General features: G+C 41.1%; 1 protein-coding gene and 1 long non-coding RNA gene across 2 annotated transcripts; one reads left to right on the plus strand and one right to left on the minus strand.

Annotated features, from left to right (window-relative positions):
* Positions 1–515: 515 nt before the first annotated feature.
* LOC134303969 (uncharacterized) lies at positions 516–11467 on the minus strand. The gene is made up of 5 exons (XR_010007731.1): positions 11386–11467; positions 9188–9272; positions 8915–9072; positions 2530–2577; positions 516–711 (listed from the first exon to the last, which is right to left on the minus strand). It is a non-coding gene; the product is annotated as an uncharacterized LOC134303969 (long non-coding RNA).
* On the plus strand, positions 2508–17842 carry slc7a9 (solute carrier family 7 member 9). Its single transcript, XM_062989478.1, has 14 exons — positions 2508–2679; positions 2771–2838; positions 4752–4864; positions 6953–7100; positions 8820–9062; positions 11410–11535; positions 11654–11753; positions 11895–11939; positions 12856–12979; positions 13941–14044; positions 14378–14474; positions 15481–15630; positions 17123–17297; positions 17662–17842. Exons 3-14 carry the CDS (start codon positions 4760–4762, stop codon positions 17721–17723), a joined length of 1479 nt encoding a protein of 492 aa, XP_062845548.1. The 5' UTR covers positions 2508–2679; positions 2771–2838; positions 4752–4759; the 3' UTR covers positions 17724–17842.
* The last annotated feature ends 1298 nt before the right edge of the window (positions 17843–19140 follow it).

Consider the following 19140-nt stretch of genomic DNA (forward strand, 5'->3'; position numbering starts at 1 on the left):
CACACTAACACACCACCGCCAGGTCAGTGTCACTGCAGTGCTGAGAATGATCCACCACCTAAATAATACCTGCTCTGTGGGGGTCCTGACCATTGAAGAACAGCATGAAAGGGGGCTAAAAAAAGTATGTAGAGAAATAGGTGGACTACAGTCAGTAATTGTAGAACTACAAAGTGCTTCTATATGGTGTATTGTCTATTCGTCTGTCTCTCTCTGTATGCCTATCTATCTATCAATCAATCTATCTATGTATATATATAAATATCCGTCTGTCTATCTATCGATCTATAATATCAATGGAGTCAATGCAAATTAGTCTTAAGGTTTGATGTTGCTTCTTCCTGTCATTTATTAATTTTCTCATTAATATATTCATTCTATCCTGGACATGACACCAGACCATTACTTACGTACTTACAAGTGGCCGGTTTCACTACAATACAACACTTGAAATATTTCGATTTAAATGAGGTGTCTACTTTAAGGTGTCTAGTTCATTTTAGATATATCTCACCTCATTTGATGTAGAACGACACTCCCAGTTCAACCTCCTTTAGAGAATCCTAAAAGGTTAACATATGCGGTGAGTCCGGCTCCACTGGGAAACACCGCGTGCAAACAGGAACAGGCAGGACAAGGTGTCTATTTGACCCCGGTTCTCCACGGTGGTGGCACATAACCACATGACAGACCACTGTGCTGCCCGATCACCTTCAAATGAATTAAATAAGAATAAGACTGTCAAACAAACAACTGCATATAGGCAGAACCTTATATTAATGTCATTCTAAAGTATGCTGTATTGCTGAGGAGATATTTATGTTTCATTAATACAGAGTCAATTCCAAAAAAAGTTGGGAGAGTCGGTACAATTTTTACCTTTTCTCTGGTTGCTTATTTATATTTACAGCAATAAAGGTAATGAAGAGTGTCCAGATAGTGTCGAAACTGTTATCCATAAATACATTTTTCCAGTGGGTAATGTTGACTGTATGGCTGAAAAGTACGTGTCCACATACTTTTGGCTATATATGAAGAAAGTTCCTCAAAATGATTTCCTGCTGTGCAACATATTTGCATTTTTATTTGCTATGATCTATGATCTCTATGACTCACTATTTAACTTGAATGCCGGTGCTAAATGTTATGGTACGTAGCTGCACTAGTTTGTTCTAAGGTCAGTAAAGATGAAGGCCATATACTTTAATCCGGAAGTATTTGCTGTGTATTTGCTTTTCGGAGTACTGATACTCTGTTCCAATACCATATATTTGAATGTACACCGATTTCTAAACACACTGTCCATTTTATCAGCTCCACTTACCATATAGAAGCACTTTGTAGTTCTACAATTACTGACTGTAGTCCATCTGTTTCTCTACATACTTTTTAGCCTGCTTTCACCCTGTTCTTCAATGGTCAGGACCCCCAGAGGACTACCACAGAGCAGGTATTATTTAGGTGGTGGATCATTCTCAGCACTGCAGTGACACTGACATGGTGGTGGTGTGTTAGGCTGGAGTTTTTAAATACCGTGTCCACTCACTGTCCACTCTATTAGACACTCCTACCTAGTTGGTCCACCTTGTAGATGTAAAGTCAGAGACGATCGCTCATCTATTGCTGCTGTTTGACTTGCTCATCTTCTAGACCTTCATCAGTGGTCACAGGACGCTGCCCACAGGGTGCTGTTGGCTGGATATTTTTGGTTGGTGGACTATTCTCAGTCCAGCAGTGACAGTGAGGTGTTGCAAAACTCAGCACAACACACACTAACACACCACCACCATGTCAGTGTCACTGCAGTGCTGAGAATGATCCCCCACCTAAATAATACCTGCTCTGTGGTGGTCCTGGGAGAGTCCTGACCATTGAAGAACAGCATGAAAGGGGGCTAACAAAGCATGCAGAGAAACAGATGTACTACAGGCAGTAATTGTAGAACTACAAAGTGCTTCTCTATGGTAAGTGGAGCTGATACAATGGACAGTGAGTGTAGAAACAAGGCAGAGAGGGTTTGGACCGTCATTGTTGTTTAATGCTGTTAATAATGCTGATCAGGGTGCGGCTCTCCGTGCACAAAGCTGATCCGCATATGAACTCGCCTTGTGCAGGTGAAAAGATGCAGACGGCTACTGCGCACGTGTCGGAGGGGGCGTGTGACAGTCTCGCTGACTGCAATTAGAAGTGGAGATCAGCATCTAAACCCTAAACCTAAACCCATTCCCCTAGAACAGCTGAAGAGCAGAGTACACAGACTTGAATCTTGAATCTGAAGTACTGTATATGGAGGGATTAAGTATGGAGGAACGGTCTCAGATCATTTTCTACATGTTTTCTAGTCTTTTTAGGCCTTACAGGAGGACCCTAGATCCTTAATGTCACTGGTTCTTACTGTCCTAGTCTTTTAGGTCTGTTTCACTCTCTCAGTCCGTATAGTATCAAGTGTCTCTGTCAAAGAGGTATTGTTTGGGTCAGTGCACTTTTCATCCTCAGCCAATCCCACTCACTCCACCCCATCTCACTCACCTGCTCCAATCAACGACGAGCTGCTCAACAAGCCCCGCCTCATTTTTACTGTATCAAACATAAAGAGAGGAATGGATCAGAAGTGTGAAATGATGAACCTTAACATGTTTGGAGCTTGAACATGCAACATGTACACAAGTCTGCTCTAAGGTTGGTGGATTTTACTCATTTATTTTCATTATGTGCTTCCTGAAGGACTTTCCTTAATAAGTGTACATCATTCTCAATCGTTTTATTCCAGATTCATCAGCATTCATTGGTAAAGGCGTTATTTTGGACTTACGGTAGTAACCCGGACACCTCTGAGAGGTAAGTATGACAAGAACATGACTTAAAAGCAGTACATAAGTAATGTATTAAGTTAATGAGTTCTAGAGTGTGAAATGTTAAACAGTTGTTCAGTTACATTTTAATCTTTGACAGATTAACACACCTGCTTTGTGTGATGCTTTTACAATGTGTTAAATATAAATATGGTACACGGTACATCAAGCTCTTCATTTTTCCCAGAAATATCGGAGAAAACATGAAGGCTGGGACCAGGGCTTGTCACAGTACAACAGGCGTTTTAGTTGTTTTATAGTAGGCTTTTAAAGACTTATGAGGTAGTTGACGAGGGTGGAAGAGGTTATGAACTCGTTACTGCGAGGCAGTTAAAGCGAGCTGTATTGACACAAAAGAGAGAATAACAACTCCTGATATTTAAAAGATAGTATGAACTCATTGCTGCTACATTGACAGTTGCTACGGCCTTAATGCACACAGACTGACCTTCAACCATAACATTAAAATTATATTACTCACCTCCTTGTTTCTACACTCACTGTCCATTTTATCAGCTCCACTTACCATATAGAAGCACTTTGTAGTTCTACAATTACTGACTGTAGTCCATCTGTTTCTCTGCATGCTTTGTTTTCCCCCTTTTATGCTGTTCTTCAATGGTCAGGACCCCCACAGGACCGCTACAGAGCAGGTATTATTTAGGTAGTGGATCATTCTCAGCACTGCAGTGACACTGACATGGTGGTGGTGTGTTAGTGTGTGTTGTGCTGGTATGAGTAGATCAGACACAGCAGCGCTGCTGGAGTTTTTAAATACCGTGTCCTCACAAGGTTGGTCTACCTTGTAGATGTAAAATTAGAGGCGATCGCTCATCTATCGCTGTCTATACGGGGCGCTGTTGGCTGGATGTTTTTGGTTGGTGGACTATTCTCAGTCCAGCAGTGACAGTGAGGTGTTTAAAAACTCCAGCAGCATTACTGTCTTATCCACTCATACCAGCACAACACACACTAACACACCACCACCATGAACAGCATTAAAGGGGGCTAACAAAGCATGCAGAGAAACGGACGGACTACAGTCAGTAATTGTAGAACTACAAAGTGCTCCTATATGATAAGTGGAGCTGAGAAAATTATTTTATTATATTTTTTTACCCCTTTTTCTCCCCTTTTAGCGCATCCAATTGTTCAATTAGCATCGTGCTTCCTCTCTGTCTATGCCGAACCCTGCCCTGACGGAGGTGATCGAAGCTAACCCGTATCCCCTCCGAAACACGAGCAGCAGCCAGATGCATCTTTGCCACCCACACATCGACGAGTTTGGCGCCACCTAGCGTTGCATGCGGAGAGACACACCCTAAGGGCACCCTCTCCCATCTCTGTGTAAGCGCCTCCAATCAGCCGGCAGAGAACGCAATCGCATTCTGACAGAGAGAGACCCACATCCGGTTCTTTGTCCCACCCCCCACATGAGCAACCCGCCAATCGTTGCTCATATAGCCACTCAGCTTCGAACCGGTAAAGCAAGGCTGGATTCGATACCACGTTCTTCAGAATCCAGCCCTGGTTGCAGCGCGTTTCTTTTTACCGCTGCGCCACCTGAGCGGCGAAAATGTTGTTTTTAATGTTATAGCTGATCGGTGTGTATTTAAAAATATATAGCATTTGGGTAGCGCAGTGTTAAATTACACTAGTCAATAACCGCCGAGATCCAGAGTTTGGCCGGTCGGGCATCTACATACAGACATGATTGGTTATGTCTGAGGGGGGAGGGTCAGGGGCCTGCAATGGATTGGCATCCTGTCCGTGGTGTGCACGCAGTAATTCCAGGGAAACTTGACCAGGATAATGCAGTAGTAAAGCATAAAGATGAAATAAAAAAATAATAATAATAACAAACTAAGCTGCATTTGTGTATTTTGTATCATTTATGAGATTTCCAGATGGCAGACGTGGCGAATGAAACAAACAATGGTGCCCTCAGACAAAGTACAAATTCCCAACCAGAGGCCGACGAGGAGATCAAGACTACCATGCTCCAAAAAGAAGTGAGTATTTTACTGTTAGGAGTGTGAGTCACGCTGTGGAATTTGAAGTATCTTCATGATCATCAGTGTATGTGTGCATCTAAGTGGCAGGTTAACCTTGACTCCCTGGCGCTTGCCGTTACCGTTTATTGATTTTTATCTCACACTTGTTTTTGGACAGTTCGCTCGGGGTAGTGGATGACGCACTACATGGCCAGAATTATGTGGACACCTAACTATGAGCTTGTTGTTAAGCACTGACATGTTGGATCAGAGTGGCCACACACAATATGGGCCCTAGGGATCTGGATGCGATCCTCGCGTTTAATCAGTGGAGCTTGGCATGTTCTCCTGTGTCGGTCTAGGTTTTATCACAATACTTACCACACTACACAATACACACTTTGGTTACAATCATGACACGACAGATTGTTACTGGTTACACAAGATTCATCGGTTCAAACTCCACACAAAACGAACCCCAATTGCTCCACGTGGGAATCGAACCCAGGACCTTCTTGCTGTGAGGCGACATTGCTACCCACTGATCCACCGTGCCACTCTGCATAGTAATAGGCAAGGTACAGGTGGGTGGCATAGCAGCTCCAGATGGGGATTTAAATTCCTCTGGTTACACTACTTTCTTAACCGCTTATCCAATTAGGGTCGCAGGAGGGTGCTGGGGCCTATCCCAGCTTCTCAGTGGGCGCAAGGCACACAGTAACACCCTGGACGGGGCGCCAGTCCATTGCAGCACAGTGCAGACACACATACACACACACACATTCACCTATAGGGCAATTCAGTGTCTCCGATTAACCTGACTGCACGTTTTTGGACTGTGGGAGGAAACCGGAGCTCCCAAAGGAAACCCACACAGACACTGGGAGAACATGCAAACTCCACACAGAAAGGGGATCGAACCCAGGACCTTCTTGCTGTGAGGCGACAGTGCTACCCACCGATCCACCGTGCCACTCTGCATAGTAATAGGCAAGGTACAGGTGGGTGGCATAGCAGCTCTAGATGGGGATTTAAATTCGACCCTTGCCTCTTCTTACCAAAGTGGGTTTCCTCTGGTTACTCCAGTGTCTATCCACCCTACATAAGGCAAAGCATGCAGTCAGTATACAACCCCGTATTGATAAATGAAGATACATGATGAAATAAATGAATAATAGGCAGTGTAAGGTCAACAAGCCAGGCCACTCTCATCCAACATGTCAGTGCTGAACAACAAGTTCAAAGCTCTCCATAATCAGGCCCCATCCTACCTCACCGACCTGCTCCATCAGCACATTCCCTCCCGTAGCCTTCGCTCTTCTGAGGCTAACCTACTGTCCATACCCTCTAGGACCAAGCACCGGACCTGGGGTGACAGGGCCTTTTCCATAGCTGCTCCATCTTTATGGAATGCTCTCCCCAAACACCTACGAGATTGTCCTGACCTGTCCAAATTCAAGTCACTTCTCAAAACTCATCTATTCAATATGGCATTTAACTTGTAACAACACGAAATAAATGCTTTTATTTTTGCTATTCTTTTTAATAGTTTTTATACTTAGATCACGACAGAAATGTGAAGTCCTAGATCCTAAAACTTGTAAAGTTTTCAGTTTCCTGATTGCATGTAAATCTGTCCTGTTTCTGTCTAATTTTAAGAAATTGTTCTATATTTGTTGTTCTCTCTCATAATTTAGCTAATTTTTAATGAACTGTCTTATGCTGCTCTCTTTGTTTTTATCTTAATTATTCTTGATGTTGATGTACTATTTTGATTTTGTACTATGATTTGTATGGTGTATGTACGTATTTGTTTTGATTATTTGTCTTATGTAAAGCGTCTTTGAGTATCTTGAAAAGCGCTATATAAATAAAATGTATTATTATTATTATGGTTAGGTGTCCACATAAATCCGGCCACGTAGTGCGTCATCCACTACTCTATTGTGTAAGGTCAACCAGATGGGCCATCCATGTTAAACCTATTTCGACCTTGTCCTTATATTTAATTAAGTAGCACTTAAGGATATCAACTCCTAGCAGCATTTACATATTATGAAGTGTTACAGTACAAACTTTGTGTGTTTTCTCTTTGTGTTAAATAAGGTGGGTCTGTTCAGTGGGATCTGCCTGATCGTGGGGACGATGATCGGCTCAGGGATCTTCATCTCCCCTAAGGCTGTGCTTGAGGGAACAGGAGCTGTGGGGCCAAGCCTGTGTGTGTGGGCGGCATGCGGCGTGCTGGCCACCCTTGGTTTGTTAATATATACACAGAAGCATGTACTAGACTATGACCTCTCCGGCCTCTGTTTAATGCCCCTATTTTTATATTTACATTTACATTTACATTTTTGTCATTTAGCAGACGCTTTTATACAGTACTAGGACAGTATACAGTCTAAGCAATTCAGGGTTAAGGCCCTTGCTCAAGGGCCCAACAGTGGCAACCTGGCGGTGGTGGGGCTTGAACCAGCAACCTTCTGATTACCAGTCCAGTCCCTTAACCACTAGGCTACAACTGCCCCTTGTATTACAACTAGATGTGACAGAAGAGCATCCTTCACCTTAAAAAGTAGTCTTAGTTACTTTGATTTACTGAACAGATTTTACAACCCCAAATCAGAAAAAGTTGGGACAGTATGGAAAATGCAAATAAAATAAGAATGCAGTGTTCCTTACATTTACTTTGACTTTTATTTGATTGGAGACAGTTTGAACCTGAGATATTTCATGTTTTATCTGCTCAACTTCATTTCATTTGTTAATATACATCCATTCCTGCATTTCAGGTCTGCAACACGTTCCAAAAAAAGTTGGGACGGGGGTGATTTAGGGCTAATAATGAGGTGAAAAAACTAAACAATTATGTGATTCTAAACAGGTGATTGTAATCATGGTTTGCGTCAGGCGGCGCTGCATCAAGAACCTCCACTCAACAATAGCTGATATGACCACATGGGTGAGGGATTACTTTATCAAACCTTTGTCAAGCACTACAATACAGTTAGAGTTACAGTACATGCACACTTAAATGCCACTTAAAACTTTACTGTGCAAAAAAGAAGCCTCATGTTAATCATGTCCAGAAGCGGTGTCAACTTCTCTGGGCTTGGAGGCATCTAGGATGGACCATCACACAGTGGAAACGTGTATTGTGGTCAGATGAAAAATGGACGCTGTGCGCAAAGACGAAAAGGACCATCCAGACTGTTATCAGGAACAAGTCCAAAAGCCAGGGTGTGTCATGGTATGGGGGTGTGTCAGTGCCCTTGGTAAAGGTCATTTACACTTCTGTGATGGCAGCATTGATGCAGAAAAGTACATCGAGATCTTAGAGCGACATGTGCTGCCTTCAAGACGTCATCTTTTCCAGGGACGTCCACATGCCGCACACATTACAAAGGCACGGCTGAGGAAGGAGAGGGTACGGGTACTGGACCGGCCTGCCTGCAGTCCTGACCTGTCCTCAATAGAGAACGTGTGGAGAATTTTGAAATGAAAAATGCGACAATGACGACCCCGTACTGTTGCACATGTTAAGACGTGTTTGCAGGAAGAATGAGACAAAGTAAAAGCTGAAACACTTTAATCACTTGGTCTCCTCGGTGCCAAAACGTCTTTTAAGTGTGATGAAAAGAAATAGCAACATTACAGAGTGATAAATACTTTACAGTCCCAACTTTTTTTGGAATGTGTTGCAGGCCTTGGATTTATATAACTGAAAGAGCAGACTCTGTAGAGTTTGGGACAGCGTGACAGGAGCTTTACTCTGTAGCCAGTGCTTTGGATTATAAGATTACAGAGTAAAGGACGTTTGTTTTCAGGAGGGTTAATCAGTCATTTAGAAGCATTTTGACACTATGCACAAGTCACACAAGCATCAATCCTCTTTGCTTTAATACATGAAAGCCTTACTATGGTGGACTTTCTGAACCCGGTATGAACTCTGAACACTGTGTGTATGTGTGTACAGGAGCTCTTTGCTACGTTGAGCTTGGCACAATGATTACCAAGTCAGGTGGTGAGTACCCATATCTGATGGAGGGTTTCGGGCCCATTGCTGCCTACCTTTACTCCTGGACGACCATCTTCATACTGAAGCCTTCATCATTCGCCATAATCACGCTCAGCTGTGCAGAGTATGCTTCAGCTCCATTTTATCCAGGCTGCACACCGCCCGTGGTCGTCACCAAATGCCTGGCTGCTGCCTTCGTCTGTGAGAAACACTTCAACACAGAACAACATTGTATATTGTTCATTAAAGCAAGAAATATAGGACTTTTAGTAGCTTATTTTATTAGAAACATTAACAGAAGTATGTACATTTCTGAGCTAACAAACCTCTCCAAATCTGAGGTGTGTTCCTGCACTGCGCTCTGTGATTCCAGGGCAACTTGACCCACCTCAACTCTAATTAGAGATAAAGCTGTGATAAAACAAACATAAATAAATGAATGAATATCAGTGTAAAAATTGTTTAGCAAGACCTTTATCCAATTCAGAAGCGCTGCCCAGAGTTCTGGATTCATTGTTAATGCAGTCTTGGAGAAATTTGAGTTGGCTGGCCACTGAGTATAAAGTACTCAGACCTGGGTGTGTCCAGTCTAATTGAACCTAATAATCAATGCTGTTTGGTTAATTCAGTTCATTTGTTTTTTGTATTTTATGTTTAATCAGGTCGTATTTGTCATAAATGTAAATAATGTGAGAATTATCAGAATTAGAGTTTTATGCCTTATGATTAATGTTTTATGGTGGAAACAGCCTTACCTAAACTCTGACCAGGATAAATAAAGAATAATAATGTAATTTTAGCCTTTAAGAATAGATTCTGATAGATAGATAGATAGATAGATAGATAGATAGATAGATAGACAGACAGACAGACAGACAGACAGACACATAGATAGATAGATAGACACAGACAGATAGATAGACAGATAGATAGACAGACAGACAGACAGATAGATAGATAGACAGACAGATAGACAGACAGACAGATAGACAGACAGACACATAGATAGATAGATAGACACAGATAGATAGATAGATAGATAGACAGACATACAGACAGACACATAGATAGATAGAAACATAGATAGACAGATAGATAGACAGACAGACACAGACAGATAGACGACAGACATACAGACAGACACATATATAGATAGACAGACACAGACAGATAGATAGACACAGACAGACAGACAGATAGATAGATAGACAGACAGACAGGCACATAGATAGATAGATAGATAGATAGACAGATAGATAGACACAGACAGATAGACAGACATACAGACAGACACATAGATAGATAGATAGATAGATAGATAGATAGATAGATAGATAGATAGATAGATAGATAGATAGATAGATAGATAGATAGATAGATAGACAGGTAGATAGACACAGACAGACAGATAGATAGATGGATGATAGATAGATAGATAGATAGATAGATAGATAGATAGATAGATAGATAGATAGATAGATAGACATGTAGATAGATAGATAGATAGATAGATAGATAGATAGATAGATAGATAGATAGATAGATAGATAGATAGACAGACAGGTAGATAGACACAGACAGACAGATAGATGGATGATAGATAGATAGATAGATAGATAGATAGATAGATAGATAGATAGATAGATAGATAGATAGATAGACATGTAGATAGATAGATAGATAGATAGATAGACATGTAGATAGATAGATAGATAGATAGATAGATAGATAGATAGATAGATGGATGATAGATAGATAGATAGATAGATAGATAGATAGATAGATAGATAGATAGATAGATAGATAGATAGACATGTAGATAGATAGATAGATAGATAGATAGATAGATAGATAGACATGTAGATAGATAGATAGATAGATAGATAGATAGATAGATAGATAGATAGATAGATGGATGATAGATAGATAGATAGATAGATAGATAGATAGATAGATAGATAGATAGACATGTAGATAGATAGATAGATAGATAGAGATAGACAGACACAGACAGACAGATAGATAGATGGATGATAGATAGATAGATAGATAGATAGATAGATAGATAGATAGATAGATGGATGGATGGACGGACGGACGGACGGACGGACGGACGGACGGACGGACAGACAGACAGACAGACAGACAGACGGATTTATCCAGAGAGAAATTATTGCTACTAGTAGCATTAAGCATTGTTAATTCATGAACCAGTTATGTAAGCTGTGTGTATACTGTAAATTCTGTGCAACTTATAGATATAAGCCATTATATTTATAAATGGTTTATATTATAATGGGAGTAATGATTCATAATTAACAGGTGGATATTTCATCTATCCACCTAGAGCCACAATGGCTGCAGATTTTTTATTTCACCCGATTTAACTTAAATGATCAGTTCATGCTGCTCTGTGGCTCTTTCCAGATACATACATTAAGATATGATCTGAACTGTGGTTTTTAAATATGTACATTTGATTCTAATTGTATGTTATATGTGCTATTTCATTTAAAGTACTTACCTTCTCTTTTAAAATATTTGACAGTTTTGATCATGATCGTAAACTGTCTCAGCGTGAAGCTGGCCAGCTACGTGCAGAATTTCTTTACTGCCGCCAAACTCGTCATCATTGTCATCATCGTGGTTTCAGGCATCGTCTTGCTGGCCCAAGGTTTGCTCCACACTGTTCTCTCAATAAGCTGATCAGTGCTCAGTGAGCTGCAACACATAGAAATTAGCAATGGTTAATATTATTATATATATCATCTTGTTCATGTGCTCGTTTTCAGGCAACACACAGAATTTTCAAAATCCATTCAAAGGAGCGTCGACTTCTTTTGGGGCAATTGGACTGGCATTTTACAATGGTCTTTGGGCTTATGATGGCTGGTGCGTTGTTCCTGCTTTATATTGCAAAATTCATACCAATCCCAAGTGGTTGGATTTATTAATTGCCAGTAGATGACTGATGTTGATCACACAGATGTTGATTAAACTGATATTAAATGCTCTTCCCTTTCCTTTCTACAGGAATCAGCTGAATTTCATAACAGAAGAGCTGAAAGACCCATATCGGTAGGTGTCAGTGCTTCACCATTCATTAAATCATACCCCTTTACCCAGATCTACTTACAACCTACAGCTGAGCTGAGCAGCCACGGGTCAATGGGTTCTCTAAAGCAGGGGTTTTCAACCTTTTTGGACCCTATCTGAGCCGATTCTATCAGCACATTATATAAATTCGTGGTTCACTTTGGTAAATCATAAGCGGTTCTTGCTTTTTGATGTAGATGAGAGCAGAAAACGTTACTTCACAGAGCATAGACAAAAGTTCATCAATTACTAAGTTGGTTAGTTCGGGATCATCTGCTCTGACTGAAAACGTTTAACTCCACAGGCAGAACGACTCTGACTCTGTGGTAATACTCAGTATAATTAAGCCTGAGCTTTTTAAGGTAAGCGAGTCGCACAAAATGTTCTGTAGTAGTTGGTGTTTATTTACAACCGCAACATTCATTATAACAGTAAACACGGAGAGATGACTGAGAAAAGAAACTTACGCTGCGCTTAAAATGAATCGACTCCTGAGTCACTTATAATCGATACTGTGAACAGAGCGTCTCTCTTAAAGACACAAACACGTCCTATAACAGCGGTCGTTGCTTTTGTCACCGGTTATCTTCGCTGTGAGCCCTATTTTGAAGGTTTTTTTCAGATGGAACTGAATAACATTAAACGTGCGTGTGAGCGTGGTCAGTTAGAGTAATGGAATCTGTCTCCCGTGGGTGAAAAATGAATTGCTTTAGTTTTAGAAGTAAAAAAAATCTCATAATGCCACGCCCCCCGGTCAGCACACCCTGGGGGCCCCACAGGTTGATAACCCCTGCTCTACAGAACCTAAACAGTAGTTTATCTATTTAGTACATCTAGTATGAGGAGATTATGTTGGATTGTAATGCTAAAATGCTAAAAGTCTGTGCCTTTCTGACAGAAACCTCCCATTGGCCATCATCATTGGGATTCCTTTAGTGTCTGTGTGCTACGTGCTTGTGAATATTGCATATTTTAGTGTCATGACACCTACAGAAGTCCTTCAGTCTTCTGCTGTTGCTGTGGTGAGTGTACTTAATTGTCTTATGCCTTAAAAGTCATTTAACTTTGTGGCATTGTCTCATTATTATGGGTTTGGCACCTATTAAAAAGTACTGTACCTGAAACAGTGGTCTTTGCCAGGGTCGGAAAGACCCTATCTTTGATAAAAACCCAAACAGAGTTTTGGTCTTGGTGGTTCCTGGATTACATATGACCTTCAAGATATATTTTTCCTAGCAAAGGTGACAATGTGGGTGTTCTTCCAGACCTTGGAGATCACTCTTCATTACAATGAATTAGGGGGACATGCTCCAAAGTTAAATAACTAATAGAATGACCAAATTCATAGGGCATTCATATGTTCTTTTTAAAAACACCCTGTGTAGGCCGCTCAGGTGGCGCAGCGGTAAAAACACACCCTGGAACCAGAGCAGGGATCTCGAATACATCGTATCTAATCTCAGCTCTGCCTGCCGGCTAAGACTTAGCGGCCACGTGAACAACGATTGGCCTGTTGTTCAGATATGGGCGGGCTTAAGCCGGATGGGGTCTCTCTCTCATGACTGGTGCGATTACGATCTCTGCTGGCTGATTGATGGCGCCTGCACAGAGATGAGAAAAGAGTGCTCTCAGGTACAGGGTGTGTCTCTCCGTACACAACGCTGAGCTGCACCGCACTCGTCAAAGTGCAGGTGATAAAATGCATACGGCTGCTGCCCACGTGTCGGAGGGGGCGCGGGTTTGCTTCGTTCTCCTCGATCAGAGCGGGGATCGGCATTGGTGGAGAGGAAGCGTGACGCAATCGGGCAATTGGACGCACTAAAAAGGGAGAAAAAAGGGGTGAAAATTGATATACTGTATATAAACCATGTGTTTTCATTTCATTTTTGTTTAAAAACCCCACTTGGATGCATGTGTCTAACACCTTTAAATATCCAATGGTCATGTAGCCAACTGTTTTACATAGCTCTGTGTGTTACACAGACTTTTGGCGACAGAGTGCTGTACCCCATGTCATGGGTGGTGCCACTTTTTGTGGTGTTTTCCACTTTTGGAGCAGCTAATGGAAGCTGTTTTACAGCTGGAAGGTAAACAAGACACTCAGCCGAAATCAGCATTTAAAATTGCCTGCATTGTTATATGAACGCTAAATGATATATGGTGGATACACTTCTATTCCAAGCATTGACGTTAGTATGAAATATAGTATTTAACAACTAGTGTAGATCAATAAATGTAACATTTTGTAGCCAACAATTTAATAGACAGTTGGCTTTTTTGGGGTGTTTAATTATTTAAGAAAGCAGTTGTTAAGCCCAGGCCATTCAGGTACAGAGCTCTGGTCCAGTTGAATATGTTTGTGTGTGTGTGTGTGTGTGTGTGTGTGTGTGTGTGTGTGTGTGTGTGTGTGTGTCTGAAAGACTGACCTATGTGGCAGGACGTGAAGGCCACATGGTGAAGATATTGTCCTATATTAGTCTGAAATATTACACTCCTGCGCCTGCACTGATATTTAATGTAAGTCACTTCATTAGTAAGAATTTCCTATTTAGTTTAAAATAAGAGCTTTTAAATTGTTTAGTGTATATTTATTTACACTAGATGGACAAAAGTATTGGGACACCCCTTGTAATTTTTAAATCAATAAATCAATTGTAACGCATAAAAAGACACGCTGCAACCGGAGCTGGATCTCGAGTACGTCGTATCGAATCCAGCTCTGCCTTACCGACCGAGGCTATATGAGCGGCTATATGAACAACGATTGGCCTGTTGTTCGGATGGGCGGGACTAAGGTCGGAAGTGGGTCTCTCTCTGTCAGAATGGTGCGGTTACGACCTCTGCCGGCTGATTAGAGGCGCCCACACGGAGATGAGGAAGGAGTGCTCTCAGGGTGTGTCTCTCCGCACGCGACGCTAGGTGGCGCAACACTCGTCAGTGTGTGGGTGGCAAGATGCATACGGCCTGCATATGCTGCTCACGTGTCGGAGGGGATGTGGGTCAGCTTCGATCTCCTCGGTCAGGGCAGGGATCGGCAGAGGCAGAGAGGGCAATTGGACGCGCTAAAGGGAGAGAAAAAAGGGAGAAAATGCATTAAAAAAAAATTTGTATAAAGGAAATTGCAGCTGTGCAACAACAGGTTAGGGTAGAACCTTTCCTAAACTGCTCAGTTTAAAAAAAAACTCCAATGGCCTGCACAGAGCCCTGACCTCAATCATACTAAACACCTTTAAACCATCAACCCAGCCAAACAAATGCTCGTTTGACCAAATAGGCACAAATTCTTACAAACATACTTCAAAGTCGTGTGAGAACCCTTCTCAGATCACATAAAGGTCACTTTATTTTAATATCATTTGGTTTGATAGTATGTCCAATAAGCTCATGGTCAGGTGTCCAAATACTTTTGGCCATACAGTGTATTAAACATCTTTAAAAGTGGATTTACTTCTAAAATAAAAGTGCCAAATGAAATACTTAATGTAGTAAATGAATCTCCCTTTTGTTCTTTTATTAAACGCAGGGGATTCTGTCAGTCTGCTACGTTATTCCAGCAGACATCAACACTCTCATCAACTACTTCAGCTTTGCTCAGTGGGTTTTCTATGGACTCACTGCCTTCTCACTTATCCTCATGCGCTTCACAAAAAAAGACTTGCACAGACCCTTCAAGGTAAGACTGACTGTCTAAATACATTTTCCATGCTGTCCCAACTTTTTCTGATTTGGGGTTGTACCATGGATGTGCAGTTTATGTACTCACCACTATATTGGCGTCATAAAAAAAACAGGTGGATGTCTGGCGCCCTCTGGTGATGAAGTAGTAGTATTGATACTCATGTCATTTACATCAGCCGCTTTAACCTAGTCAGGTTAGTCCTGTAAGGTCCCGGTTTCACCGTTAGACATAGCCAATTCCGCCCTAGCACCCCAGTAGGCACCTAATTCTGCATAATACATCAGTCCATGTGACCTATAAGGCAGACATCCCAAGTCTCCCGGAAGTTCCCGGAGTCTCCCGCATATACTGTAATATACTATCTAATTATGTAATACACTATCTAGTGCACTATGTAGGGAACATAATTAATTATGTAATACACTATCTAGTGCACTATGTAGGGAACATAATTAATTATGTAATACACTATCTAGTGCACTATGTAGGGAACATAATTAATTATGTAATACACTATCTAGTGCACTATGTAGTGAACATAATTAATTATGTAATACACAATCTAGTGCACTATGTAGTGAACATAATTAATTATGTAATACACTATCTAGTGCACTATGTAGTGAACATAATTAATTATGTAATACACTATCTAGTGCACTATGTAGTGAACATAATTAATTATGTAATACACTATCTAGTGCACTATGTAGTGAACATAATTAATTATGTAATACACTATCTAGTGCACTATGTAGTGAACATAATTAATTATGTAATACACTATCTAGTGCACTATGTAGTGAACATAATTAATTATGTAATACACAATCTAGTGCACTATGTAGGGAACATAATTAATTATGTAATACACTATCTAGTGCACTATGTAAGGAACACAAATCATCATCTAGTTATACTTTCTAGTGCACTATGTAGTGAACATGAATGCGTTATCTAATACACTATCTAGTGCACTATGTAGGGAGCAAAAATCTGTGATCTGATATACAATTTAGTGCACTATGTAGGGAACATAAACTAATTATCTAATTCACTATCTAGTGCACTACGTAGGGAACATAAATTCATATCTAAAATACTATCTAGTGCACTATGTAGGGAACATAAGTCTATTATCTAGTACACTATCTAGTGCACTAAGTAAGGAACATAAATTATTTTCTAATACACAATCTAGTGCACTATGTAGGGAACATAAACTAATTATCTAATTCACTATCTAGTGCACTATGTAGGGAACATAAATCTATTATCTTTCACACTATCTAGTGCACTATGTAGTACACATTAATGTGTTTGTGACACGAACAGTTAGCTTAGTAGCTCAGTTAGCAGCTATCTCCCATAATCCTTTGGTGTGTGAGAGAGGTTTTTTAGCTTTTTTTTGTACCTCCCTGAAATGAGTTTTTGCAACTTGGGATGTCTGTATAAGGACTACACACGTCTTTATTTTTCCCTACAGGTGCCCATAGTCATTCCTATCGTGGTGGTGATAGTGTCCTGTTACCTGGTTTTGGCTCCGATCATCGACAAACCTGAGTTTGAGTATCTGTACTGTTCGGTTTTCATCTTGGGGGGGCTGATATTTTACTTTCCTTTCGTCTACCACAAGTTCAGCTGGACCCGCAGAATCATGAGTGAGTAGAGATGCCATTTATATATTTAGTAGAGACTTTTATAGGCCGAATATCGGGGCCTTTTTACACTGCAGTATTGGGCAGGGGTGGTGGGGTACTTTTGGAACAGGTAGAAACTGGAACTGTACTTAAATGGGCCTTGAAATGGGCACTTAGGTGCCGCAGCAATAGGATTACACTAGCCCGCTACAGCTGGGATCCAGGGTTCGAATTCCCAACGGTGCTATCAGCCAGTTGGGCGTCTACACACAGACATGATTGGCTATGTCTGACAGAGGATCGACGACAGATTAGTGCCCAGTGAACTGAGGGAAATGTGATAATAAAGCATTAAAATAATAAATGTATCTCTGATCATTTCCAGGACCCATTACCATGCACCTTCAGCTGCTAATGGAAGTCGTGCCAGCGGAGAAGTTGGAGTGAGATCCGCCTTATTTATGTGGGCAAAACCTTATACTGCATGAGAAGTCATTAGGAGAATCTGCACAGAAGATTTAACTACTTTTTAAAACCTTAATAAAGTCATTTTGTTTTTTTCAAAATCATTGCAAAGTCATGTTTTCAATCTACACCGATCAGCCATAACATTAAAACCACCTCCTTGTTTATGTGTACACTTGTTTCTACCATATAGAAGCACTTTGTAGTTCTACAATTACTGACTGTAGTCCATCTGTTTCTCTGCATGCTTTGTTACCCCGCTTTCATGCTGTTCTTCAATGGTCAGGACCCCCACAGGTATTATTTGGGTGGTGGATCAGACACAGCAATGCTGATGGAGTTTTTAAACACCTAACTGTCACTGCTGGACTGAGAATTGTCCACCAACCAAAAATATCCAGCCAACAGCACCCCGTGGGCAGCGTCCTAGAAGATGACCGACTCAAACAGCAGCAATAGATGAGCGATCGTCTCTGACTTTACATCTACAAGGTGGACCAACTAGGTAGGAGCGTCTAATAGAGTGGACAGTGAGAGGACACGGCTGTGTCTGATCCACTCATACCAGCACAACACACACTAACACACCACCACCATGTCAGTGTCACTGCAGTGCTGAGAATGATCCACCACCTAAATAATACCTGCTCTGTGGTGGTCCTGTGGGGGTCCTGACCATTGAAGAACAGGGTGAAAGCAGATAGTTGAACTACAGTCAGTAATTGTAGAACTACAAAGTGCTTCTATATGGTAAGTAGAGCTGATAAAATGGACAGTGAGTGTAGAAACAAGGAGGTGGTTTTAATGTTATGTCTAATCCATGTATCTATACTGCAATCTTCTTCTCAGCACCCTCTCATCCCTCCTCTGCACATGCCCAAACCATCTCGATTTCATCAAACATCTTACCTGCGCTGTAGGTCTTGTTCTTGAACATGTTCCTGATCTTGTCCATCCTCATTTCTCCCAACGTGAATCCCAACATCTTCATCTCTGCCACCTGCGGTTCCCTGCAGACATCCCAAGTTGCAAAAACTCATTTCAGGGAGGTTCCCCTGGACTCAGACCTCGACCCCCCAAGCCCAAACCAAAAAACTAAAAAAAGCTAAAAAACCTCTCGCACACAGCAAAGGATTATGGGTGATAACAGAACTTTTAGGAGCTGCTAACTGAGCTACTAAGATAACTGTTCGCGTCACAAACACATTCATGTGTACTACATAGTGCACTAGATAGTGTGAAAGATAATAGATTTATGTTCCCTACATAGTGCACTAGATTGTATATTAGAAAATAATTTATGTTCCTTACTTAGTGCACTAGATAGTGTACTAGATAATAGACTTATGTTTCTTACATAATGCTTTAGGTAGCGTCTTAGTTAACGGATTTAGGTTCC

Source organism: Trichomycterus rosablanca, chromosome 27, assembly GCF_030014385.1.
Source record: "Trichomycterus rosablanca isolate fTriRos1 chromosome 27, fTriRos1.hap1, whole genome shotgun sequence".
Lineage (NCBI taxonomy): Eukaryota > Metazoa > Chordata > Actinopteri > Siluriformes > Trichomycteridae > Trichomycterus > Trichomycterus rosablanca.

What these genes read in the sequence shown, in the direction of transcription:
- slc7a9 (XM_062989478.1), top strand. Translation starts at nt 4,760, where the DNA reads ATGGCAGACGTGGCGAATGAAACAAACAATGGTGCCCTCAGACAAAGT. An exon ending in CATCGTCTTGCTGGCCCAAG is followed by an intron (nt 11,536 to 11,653) that starts GTTTGCTCCACA and finishes GCTCGTTTTCAG; the next exon opens with GCAACACACAGAATTTTCAA. An exon ending in CGCCTGCACTGATATTTAAT is followed by an intron (nt 14,475 to 15,480) that starts GTAAGTCACTTC and finishes TATTAAACGCAG; the next exon opens with GGGATTCTGTCAGTCTGCTA.